Below are 11815 nucleotides of genomic sequence, written 5' to 3'. Positions count from 1 at the left end.
TGATGATGTAGCATTTATTGCAGGCTGTAATCCCCAGAGAAGTGATTATTTGCTAGAAATGCTTACTCAAAAATGTGCTTGCTTTATTACTCAAAGAAAATGCTTTGCAGATGTTACGTTTATGACGCTTAAAGCCATGCAAATATTTTCTGGAATGGTGCTGGATTAATTTTGGGCGGATTTTTCCTTTCTTGCTTCCCATAATGGATCCATTAAGGAATAACAGAGAGAAACTATTTTTATATGGGAGCGACGTGATGACATCACACACCAGATGAATCAACTTATGATCATAACCACATTACTACGCTGCAATTGAGTGCATTAACAATGCAAGGGTAGATTTAAGGGTTAAGCATGGAATGGTTTCAATTGATTTTACTTTTTAATTCTTTCTCAATTTCACGCACTGTTTCTGAAATCTCTCTCTCAACATTCACGGTGATGAAAACTTCTGGATCTGCTGGAGGCTCCAATGTCTGAAACTGGGACTCTAGCAATGTTAAAGGCATGAAATGTCCTTTTCGTTTCTGCAGCCTATCGGAGATAATGTCTATTGAGCCTTGCAAATGAACGAACAACATATCAGAGGAAATGTCGTGCCTCCCTTCTTGAGGATTTTCATCCATAAGAGGATTCTTCCCTGTTGTCAACGTCGTCCTGTAGGCCCTTTTCAAAGCTGAACATGCCAGCACAACGTGATGCCCAAATGATTTTTCTCTATGAAAATACAGAACAGAGAACATCATTCTTTTTTTTTTTTCCCAAGTCCTATATATATATATATATATATATATATATATATATATCTATATATATATATATCTATATGTATATTAGATCGATATATGATATAAAACCTAAAGTCTACTAGTCTACATGTTGCTCATTTTTAAAACTTTCTTATTATATACAACACATTCCAAAAAACAGTTTACAAGTCAAAAATTCATTTTCATGTTGAGATAAAGCAAAAGTCATAATAAGTCCTAAACTTTAAAGGTGCTGTTCCACTTAGTTTGAGGAAGCTGTTTCAGTTCCTATGGCAACAACCTATCCATGCCCGCTTTTGTTTCACATCACAAAGTTTACAGGCAAAATATTACTTGGTTAAAAAATAATGGCCAGGGAGAGGTGCGAGATGCATCTGTCTGGTAACCAAAGCATAGATATTGTGCAGACATGATAAAGTAACTGTTCTGCATTATTAATGATAATCCCCTTGCATAGGGGAATTGGCTTACCAGTAAAGTTCCTTGGCTCCTTATAAAATGTATCCGGTAATTTTAGTGCAGGAAAGTAAATCCAGCTTACCTTGTTATTACTTCATGCAATTTACAAAGCCACGGGTGCCTGTCCTGTAAGGCGGAAATTAATGTTATTTTAAAACTCTGTACATTTGGTCGACAAATGCTTAAAGCAGGATCCACTTTCCCTTAAACCAAGTTTAGTTTTTCACAATGTAAGTTAAAGATGTGGGCGATACACAGCAATACCCATGCATTGTACATATATCTAACTTGTTGGCCAGTCCAATAATCCATAATAAAATATCATAAACATGGAAAAGATATCTGCTGCTATCAGAGGCTTTCAAATGCCCCATGTTGTTTTTTGCCACATCGCGTGAGCTATTTTTCCTTTTTCACGTTCTCTCATTTTTATCTTGTAGTTCCAACTATGCTTTATAATGACCTGTTTTATTACTGTTATTGTATTCACCATCACGAGTTTGCTCTCCAACTTTTTTTTACCATTTTACCACTTGCTTTGCTGACTCTGTTTCTGCTCCTCATGTTGCTACACCTATTACTCCAGCTGAGGTCTTGAGCATAAACTATATCTGTTATATTTATTAATATAAGTTCCATAAATTCCATAATGTCATTTTATTGTCTTAATCTGCACACTTTCCCAATCCTTGTGCTCTGCTCATCATAAGCACATCCACAGACTTTTTATTTATATTTTTTTATCCAAACTGCTGAAACCTGTGATTTAGAAACAAGATGCAGTATGACTATTCTTGTCTAAATGTCATGTTTCCCTAATGGATTCTCGCATTTATCTCTAACCAGAGCTGAAACACTGATTTGTCCTGCTTACCATTGCTGTGCAAAGATGTGAATGTGCAGCCAGTGATGTAGGGCCACAGTGGAAACCAAATATTTAGTCTTCTTCTTCTGTGTTCTAAGTGGCAACTAGAAGTCACAGTCCACTGCGCCTTGCTAAAAATAAATCTTTGAGCACCAGGCTCTACTGCTGAATTTCTAGTGGCCAAAATCAAATTCACACATGCACAAAAATAACAAAAAACAAAAACATACCAACCCATGGCATGGACTATAAAGAGGTACTGAGAACCTGTACTGTTGGAGAACCATCTATTTGTTAATAATACCTTACACAAACCCATCATATTCTACATAGAACATCTCATTGTACTTTATTAGTGTTTAATAACCTAAAATTTCTTTTCCTGCCTATGTTCCTTTTAAGAATCTTATAAATATTTCACACATCAGTGAACATCAAGAAAAAAACATCTAAAGATATGGGTATCTTTTACATATTATGTGTTTTTTTCCCATGATGCATTCAAATCTATTGTGACAGAATGACCTGTCATACAGGGGCCCAAGGTACTCAATGATGGCTCCAGCTTGGCTGCCAAACAGGCAGGAACTCCATTGTTAAACTAATCCCATTAACAGGATGGCTACCAGGGGGGATATTCAGTAGCTAAAGGGGATTAAAGGTTGGGCTGAATACATGTATCTATTAATTTATGTTAATGAAGTTATGTGGCTATATAAGTCTATGTTTTACTACAATAAACTGTTCATTCCTGCTGTACTCAGTTCAAGGTAGTTGTGTCTACTTATTGGGTACACATAGCAGGGTTCCAAGGTGCGCATGCTGACTGGTGCTGGAAGTGATTCCGGGGACAACAGGAGGATACATGTGGGTGATCTCTGGGAGTTACTACAGCTCTCTTGGTGAACCCGTTACATTGGTGGCAGCAGTGGGATTGTCTCCTAGTCTGAGGGACACTTCCTTTGCACCGGGATCTATCTCCAGGAAAGAGAATGGAAGTCAGCTACGCAGAGCTGATCCAGAGGAATTGTACCCGCCTGAAGCTCTGGAGGGAGGTTCTCCACTTGGAAATTAAGTACAAGGGGAAAAGCCTCCCAACCTTTGAGGAAAGGTTTTGGCTCCAGCGGAAGTTGCGGATGCCGTTGACCCAGGAGGGGTGGATGGGACTGAGTCACAGGGATACTGGACAGCTAACCCAGATCCGATAGCGGAACTATGTGACTGTACACCACAACCGGATCCAGAGATTGTGGATTTAATTGATTTTACATCTGAGGATGTTGGTCAGATGTTGGATTTTACATCTGAGGGCTTGCAATTGACTTCCCTTCCCAGAGAAAGGAAGAAAATTTTCTGGGTGTAGTAGATGGCACTGCGGTCTCCACAAGCACCCACCCAGCAGAAGAGCTGCCATCGGGGAAGAGTACCGCTGGCCTCTGCCTGCTCCTTTCCCTGTTTCCTGAGCCTGACCACAGCAACCTTGTAGGGTCCAGTCAGGCAGCCCCTGAGTCTGTGGTAGTTGATGGGACTGCGGTCTCCACACCTGGGTCCCCAGAATGTTGGGCAGTTGGCCCAGATCCACACTCCCCAGCAGAAGCGCTGGCAACAGGGCAGAGTGATGCTGGTCTCTGCCCACCCCTCCCCCTTGTTCCTGAGTCTAACCATGACACTCCCGCAGAGCCTGCTCAGACCACCGCAGCTGAAATACTGGCAACAGGAGAGAGGCAGGACGGCCCCTCTCTACCAGCACTGGAGGTGCCTGCAAACCTTATAGAAGAGCTTTCTCCAGGTCAGAGTGCAGCTGGCCTCTGCCCTCCCTCATCAGACGTCCCTCCACTAGAGGATGGTACAAAACCAGCACTGGGGGACATGTATCCCATACAGGTGGATGAAACTGTGGTTGCCACCTGTGGTCCCCAGAATTGCTGGCCAGCTAGCTCAGATCCCCAACCCTGGATTGAAGGGGCCCCCGCCACCCTGTCATCTCCCCGGCGGCTGAGAAGACTCAAGAGAGAAGGTGCAATTGTCAATTCTCTCCAGCGGAGTACTGCTCTTTTGTTACATTGTTGTGGGGAGTACCAAGTTGTGGCTGGCAGTTGTGGTCCAGATATACAGACTGACTTCGGAGTCAAACTGTATGGGGTCTTATCAGATGTCAGTCTCCCCCAGAAAAAGGAGATATATCTCCCCTTTTAAAAAGAAGACTGAACTGGGGCCAGACCCCAACCGGGTCTGCATCCAGTTCAGTCGGGGAGCACAGCTCCGTCGCTCCTAGAGTTGTGGATGCAGGGGGCTGCCAAGAGGCACCTGTCCCACTAACCAGTCCTGGGGGGCACTTAGAGACTGGGGAGTTCGGGTCCCAGACGAGGACAACAGTCCCACTTGCCAGGGCAGGGAGACAGGGTCCATAATCTGCGGGTAGCAGGCTTGCTTTCAGTCCTCTCCAGGGGCCCCAGTGATGGACAGTTCTGTCACACACTCCATCACATCTATCATCAAATATTACGGAAGAGAACAACTTCTTCCTATTCAATCCTTTATGTTCTGCTTATTGTCATGAGAAGAAGAGATCGCTAAGGTTCAAAAAGCTTATGTGATTTTTTTTACTGTGTTGGCCCAATAAAAGGTATTGTTGGCTTAAGTCTGTCGCCCCCACCAATCTTGAGTGGGCAAGTTGGACATCACTGAGAACCCTAAACTGCTGCAAATTCCTGGCAATGTACATCCTTACATGTTCCCATGACATCATTAAGTTTATGTTTACAAAATCCTGTTGTTTTTAATGACTTATGATAAGTTGATGCATTTAGATATTTACTTGTTACTCGGCGTCTTTAAGTACGCTGAAAGTGAAATGTACTTAAAATATTAGTTCCAAGCTATACATGCACTGTAATAGAAGAAGGAATCGGGTGATGTGGTGTGGTAGCGACTTAAGTGTAGTGCTCTCCTGAGAAACTTTCCTTCCAAACCATTTTTCTTTTGGATGAAAGCAGAACTTGTCACAAATGATAAAGATGAATGATAGGTTTCTCGGTGCCATGTAATGTGCTCCAGGACCCCTGGAGGAAATGTCACTATTGTTCATCATTTGTTCATCATTTATCAATGCCCTGTCATCACCTCTGCTAACAATTTAAACAACACTGTATTCCAAGGATGACAGGCCGGGAATCTACAGAAAGTTCCTTCAAGCAATGTCCTGGGGTAGAGCACTTGAGACTACTAGCCCCTAACAAACACAACAATATAGAAAATAAAAGGTACTTATGCCAAAAAACAGAGCAATAGGCTCACATGACACTCCAGTCATCGTATTCCCTTTAATGCATATGATAACCATAGCCAAGTGTCCCCTTTACAATTATTTTTATTTATTTTATTTTCCTGCCTATGATTGGCTGTTTCAAATGGTCAAAACTAAAGTAAAACCCATACTCCAAAGGATAGCGATGCGCTACAATTCTGTGTCCTTTTAACCTGAACAAACACGCATCCATCACACTGGACACGTCCAGGAACATATGATCAACTGTGCCAAGCATTCTAAGTGGTGTACGACATTTATTATCATTCTAAGCACCATAATTGAACAATCGATCAATGTTATATCCAACATAACAATGCGAGAATCTGCAATTATCTGCCAGGATAGAAGGTGTTACCGTAGATAAGCTTTGTGTCTGACTTCACTATTATAAGCACAGACCATACTTTACTATCTGCCTCGTCTGACGTAACAAAGAGTTATGGAATATATCATGTTCCATGAAAGGCAATATTGATCTTACTCAGTAAACTAATATAAGTACCTTTCTTCCTCTGATCTGGTGGACAATACACGCAAACAAACCTTTGGGTTTACAATGGGTGTGTAAGAAATTAAACACGTCTTAAATGTTCCTTTTATGTATTTTATTTCATGATAAACAGATGATATAGAACAGCTGTGTAGTACCTCATGTACGGACTGCCTTAATCTACCGCAGCCTTCTCTTATATGGGCTTTTTTTTTTGGCAATAAGCCAAATTCAATGATTTACATGTATTGGCCTGACTGTTTTTTCATTATCCATCAACCAACCAGCCTAAGGCTTTACTGCGAGGCCCAACATTTTTTTTGCCAGCTGGCTCGGACTAACTGTTGGGTATAATTGCCAAATTCCTTTTGACAATGATACATTATATTTAAAAAAATCCAGGATTAACCCCTTAAGGACAATGGGTGGTCCGTAAACCCATTAAAAACAATGCATTTTGAGCCCGTACATGTACGGGCTTTGTCATTAAGGGGTTAAAGGCAATTTTACCTGATCATTTAATGGTATTCCTTGTGACATTTTCAGTTTGTTCTGTACGGGATGATAATCATCTGCATCGTAGAACTTCCATCCCATCTACAACAGAGCCATACTATTAGTATTATTATTAGCATTTATTTATATAGCACCAACAATTTATGAAGTTGAACAATTTATGAAATTATCCAGTTGTCACTATAAGTGTTATTGCGCAGGTAAAACATATTATCATATAATATCTCCATAGCAGCAAATCATTTGGTTGTTGATAATTAGAAATTATAATATTATATGACATATTTTTGGGAAAATGTACTTGCCCCAGTGTTATTCATTAGCAAGCTGTCTAGAAGTACATGATGATAACATGGTTTGCAATTATATTTGATTGATCGGGGTACTGTCCAGCATGTCTATATATGAAAAGCTTGTTATTATGCATGCATTCCACTGACAACATAGAGCACATTGCGCAATCTGATGTTTCCATGGCTACAATGTCACAAAATTCCATTACTTAGTTACTGTATGTTAACAATTCTGAGACATCTTTATGCCTCTAAAATGCTCCCAGTAAGATGCATACAATTGCATAGCTGCGGACAATTTTCTCATGTTGTAGAAAACTTTCCAGCGTTTCTTGTGTTGGGGAGGGAGGCCAAACATGAGTCCACGTAAACAATGAATAATTACCAAAAACACTAACACAATAGTGATTCAACTTCTCAATATTTCTTTTACTTTGTCACAGACTTTCTGTTCGGTTATTTAAAGGGCATTGATAATTGTCTTAAATATGTACGGGTTCAGCCCCCAGCTCTGGCTTGTTGCAATAAGTTTAGTCTCCAATAATATCAATGGGGACTGAACTTTGGACCTTATCTCTTAGAAGACATCTGATGAGTTTCTATCGAGAGAATGGTCAGGGTGGCATAACAAACCTTTTTGCACAGAAGCTCAGATGCAGACTTTCACTGCTGTTCATGACCACTTTATTTCTAACAATCTCAACATCACTCAAGCCTGACTCACAGCTTTTGAAGGGAATGTTGGTATCCTCTCTCCTCACTTCACTTGTTGGGTTTACCACCAATGCTCTCTCTCTCTCCTTCTCTTTCTAGAACTTTATCGTTCTCTTCTTTACACTTCTGATGTTCTATGTCCACACTAATCATGAGTGACTTTAATATATTCATCAACGATCCCTCTTGCTCTGCTGCCTCCAAACTGTTACTGTCAAAGCCTACCTCTCTGACCATACCTTTAGTGTCTCCTTCTCTAGGACTTGTTTCTCTCCCCTGTTACTTTCTATTGGTGTTCCTCAGGGCTTAGTTCTGACGCATCTACTCTGTTGAAAACCTCCTCTCTACAAAAGCTAATCTCTTCTTTTGGATAAAAATAGCACTTCTATGCCAGCGACACGCTAATTGCATCCCAATACTTAAATATTAAAATCTCCAAAACTGAGCTTTTGGTTATTCCATCTCCTCTGCCCTCAATTCCTGATACAACAGGAATATTTTGTAGCGTTCTCTTTACATGTGACTCCCCTCGCTCCTTCTCCCCTCACACCCAGTTGCTTACCAAATCACGTCGCCATCATCCGCAGAATATTTTTCAAATTTGACATAAATTTGAAGCTACCTACTAACTGGGTAGTTAGTAGTTAACACCTCTGCAAGGCTAATTTTCTTATTCCAATGATTTTTCAATCGGTGACAGTCCTTTCATTGGCTCCCCATGCCCCAGAATAAACTTTAAATGCCTGGCCAAGTCTAATTTTGAACAATTGTTAAAAACCCACCATTTTGTCAATTGTGAATTTTGATGTTAATTGTTAATTTTCACACTCCCCCTTTATAATAGTGCTTTGGAATCTGGTCTATGAGTGAAAGATAATGTAGTGATCAGGCCTACTTGGACCATAATGAATAGACAACTTCATATACACTTAAATAAATTCATAGAACATACCTTTCGAGCCAGTATAGATCCCACTTCAGACCTGTGCAAAGAAATATCACATAATTATTATTATGGTAGAATTGGTCTCAAGGAGCAGAAACTTAATTTATATGGTATAACAATTCCATAGATCAGTGATGTGCAACCTGAGGTTTCTAAGCCATTTAGGGCACATCTAGGAACACTGACATGACCAGTTCCTCCCAGATTACTCCAAGAAGCAACAGCGGCATAGTGTGTCCATAAGAAAACATTGCAATGATTATGCCGCAGATTTACATTATCACATGCTATGACATAGCACACTAGGTTCAACGCTGAGCATCGTCACAAGTGGGGAAAGAATGGGAGAACATGAAGCACACTCTAGCCGTGTGCATGCGCAGACAACCGGAGCTCCAGTCAGATATTCCCTGAAGTTCTACAATGAGGAGACAGTTGTCAGGAAAGTACTGAAATCGGAACTGCCAGACTGCTTCATTGATCCAGTGAAGAGGAGAAAAACAGCATCATTGCCTGTTAAAAATATACATTACTATGTAATGACAATATCACGGACACCTAGAACACGTATGGGATTTTCTGTTATTTTGACGTGTTTTCTTTTCTGTAAATGTTGTTAATATGATATACATGTCACATAAAAAAATGAAATAGTGAAATAGTTTTCCTCTAGCTGAAAATAGTGTATATTTAATATTTTCTTTTATAGTCCCAAATCATTATTTACCATTCCACTGCTCCAAGAGTTAACCCTCTAGTAATTTCATATTTACGGCAGTATGTGGGGATTTGCTAAGTAAGACTGGCTGTGCTTCAAAATTACCATCATCATTTAGAATTCAATACTAATATACTACTTTCAGCAAACTCATACTTGAGGGCTACACATTGAGAAAGGGGCAGTGTGCCCCAAACTGTTCTGTGTGCCACCAAGAGCTGAGCGTTATGATATACCGATACAATTTCGGTGACAGTAGTGTACAATTGATTTAACCTTAAAGTGCATTCTGGCTCCTCTATCAGTTCAAACGCACACTAAAAATCTAAAGTGAGCACATTCCCTTCCCCCAGAATACACAGCACAGAGCGCATTGCCCACAGCCTTTCAATGTGCAACTATGAACAACCCCTCCCACTGTAAAGCCTTTCCACTCGTTCAAAACAGAGTGTGACACACACATGCGCGCACACACACACACACGCACACACACTGCACAATGGGATTAGCAGCTCTGAGCTGTATAGCCAGCTGCTCGTTAGTTAACCCATTTATTGCTAGAAGGACTGTTCGCCAGACACACCACTTGTCAGCATGACAATGATACCTACTTCCCAGACCCGCTCACTCCCATAATAACGACTATCATGATAGTAACTGTAACAATAGCTGGGTAAGGAACCTGCACGCTCAGCACAAACAGGAAGTCGAGCCGGTCCCTCCCTGCACATTTTGTCACAGTGTGCAGACCCTACAGGAAGTAATTAGTATTGCAAGACTCCTACAAGGATATGCCTGTCTACTTCAGTGCAGAACTCACTGCAATTCCCAAAAGAGGCAAACAATATAGTAAAATGATTTTTTTATACGTCGATACATAAACAGCGAGAGCAGAAAAAACAAACTGGCCCTAGTTGCCCTTTTTTTGAACTACAATTAACCTGTTAATTCTTCTGATTGCTCTAAGTACATCCCAAGCCTTCTTAAATTAATTACTGTGTTTGACAGAACTACTTCCTCTGGAAGTATTCCAGGTATTTACTGCGCTTCCAATTTAACAAGTACAGACGGACCTCAACGTACATAGCTCCTACATATGTAGATCTGGAAGAAAAAAAAAGTCTGTCATGTACAAACAATGTATGGAATTTACAGAACAAACTGGTAGGGTAAGGTACAGTATATAATAATAAAATTATGTAAATTTCAACTTACTGAAAGTACCGGGACAAGCTCCCAAGTCGAGGGACTGTTCCGGGAAAAAGAGTTCGCCTTGTGATGTATTTAAGTACATTTCCACAATATGACATCATATCCAGTCATCCTTCTTCAGTAATTTGCATAGTAGCTGGACAGATAAAGTAGGTGGTTACTCATGCCCCTGTCCCTGCCTCTAACCACAACTCTCCAAAGAAGTCCCAATTCAGATACCTGAAATTATCAGAGGGGTAATTGATTTCTTCTGGTCATACTAGAGCAACTTGAGTTAGCTGCCTAAAGGCGACCAGCCAGCATCACTATGCAGCAGATCCAGGACTTTTCCCACATACAATGTCATCCCTTGGATGCGGATTCAGAGCAAAAGAGGAGTGAGCCTAAACTCACCTTTACTCAGCTCTCTTGGACCCATCACACACTTGTGCTATAATGGCCTACACAGCACTATATTACAGAGTGCCAGAGTTAACTGAACCGTGACACCTAAGGGAACTGCCTGGCAGCAGGGTAAATTCTCATCCAGCCAAAATTAATCTTAAGTCTTCTTTGTCTACTCTTATAGAGGAATACATTGCAGCATTCATTTCTATATCACGGTGAATTTGTTCTTGTCTAAGTAAATTTGCCAAGATAATGCATTCCATCACTGCAGTTTCGTTTATTGATGTGATTTCTGCGACACCATGTCAGCAGTCCAAATAACAGTTTGTGATTATCTTGAAGAACAGACCTGCTTTGAAATTATTCTTTACTGCATGTATTTTATCCAGTTATGATGATGTATATATATATATATATAGTTACATATGCCCGTATATAAAGGTTTTTGATCATTTTAAATAAAGAGTGCCTTGCTACAGTGAAAATCTAGTCCATTTTTTATTAACGTGTAAAATATCTGCATAGTGATATATGAAAAAGTAGTGTCCCTGAAATGTAGATATTAAAAGAATAATATATTGTGGGTTAAGGAGTAAGGCATACATTTCCTTATCTAGATACTAGGAGTTATAAAAATGGCATAAGGGAGCAGGGTTGAGTCTAGGGTTAGTGGCCCCTAGGTGCAGTATTTCCAGGCCACCCTCCATAGGTAAAACACATGCACATACTAACATGCAAATGCAGATTAAGAGCCACTCACAGCATGCACTTACACACACACACATATATATATATACCGTATATCTCTGTTGCACCACTAGCCATACACTGCAATAACACCCACCCACATATGCTGACACCAAAAACTAACATACACACACTAATGCTAACATCATACATTAACATACACACTAACACCAAATACAACAAGCACACTAATGCTAACATCATACACACATATACACACACTCATGCTAACACCATACTTTGACACACACCATATACCTTCACACACGCTAACACTAACAGAACCATACAATAATGTCCACTCATTCCAACATTATACACACACTGTACATTTACACATACATGCATACACACACACACACTAACACCTTACATTTACATATAC

At 40.2% G+C, this 11815-nt stretch overlaps 1 protein-coding gene across 1 annotated transcript; it reads right to left on the bottom strand.

Moving 5' to 3' along the window:
• On the bottom strand, positions 1-9791 carry IDNK (IDNK gluconokinase). The gene is made up of 5 exons (XM_053467213.1): positions 9696-9791; positions 8373-8403; positions 6408-6494; positions 1315-1358; positions 1-720 (listed from the first exon to the last, which is right to left on the bottom strand). The coding sequence occupies exons 1-5, from the start codon at positions 9731-9733 to the stop codon at positions 369-371; spliced, it is 552 nt and encodes a 183-aa protein (XP_053323188.1). The 5' UTR covers positions 9734-9791; the 3' UTR covers positions 1-368.
• Between the last annotated feature and the right edge of the window lie 2024 nt (positions 9792-11815).

This window comes from Spea bombifrons, chromosome 1 (genome assembly GCF_027358695.1).
Source record: "Spea bombifrons isolate aSpeBom1 chromosome 1, aSpeBom1.2.pri, whole genome shotgun sequence".
Lineage (NCBI taxonomy): Eukaryota > Metazoa > Chordata > Amphibia > Anura > Pelobatidae > Spea > Spea bombifrons.
Note: the sequence above shows the minus strand (reverse complement) of the source record. Positions and strands in the feature narration are given on the sequence as shown.

Coding starts and splice junctions, on each gene's coding strand:
- IDNK (XM_053467213.1), bottom strand. CDS start 9,733: ATGATAGTCGTTATTATGGGAGTGAGCGGGTCTGGGAA. Junction 8,404..9,695: donor GGAGTGAGCGGGTCTGGGAA/GTAGGTATCATT, acceptor TTCTTTGCACAG/GTCTGAAGTGGGATCTATAC. Junction 1,359..6,407: donor GAATACCATTAAATGATCAG/GTAAAATTGCCT, acceptor TCCGCCTTACAG/GACAGGCACCCGTGGCTTTG.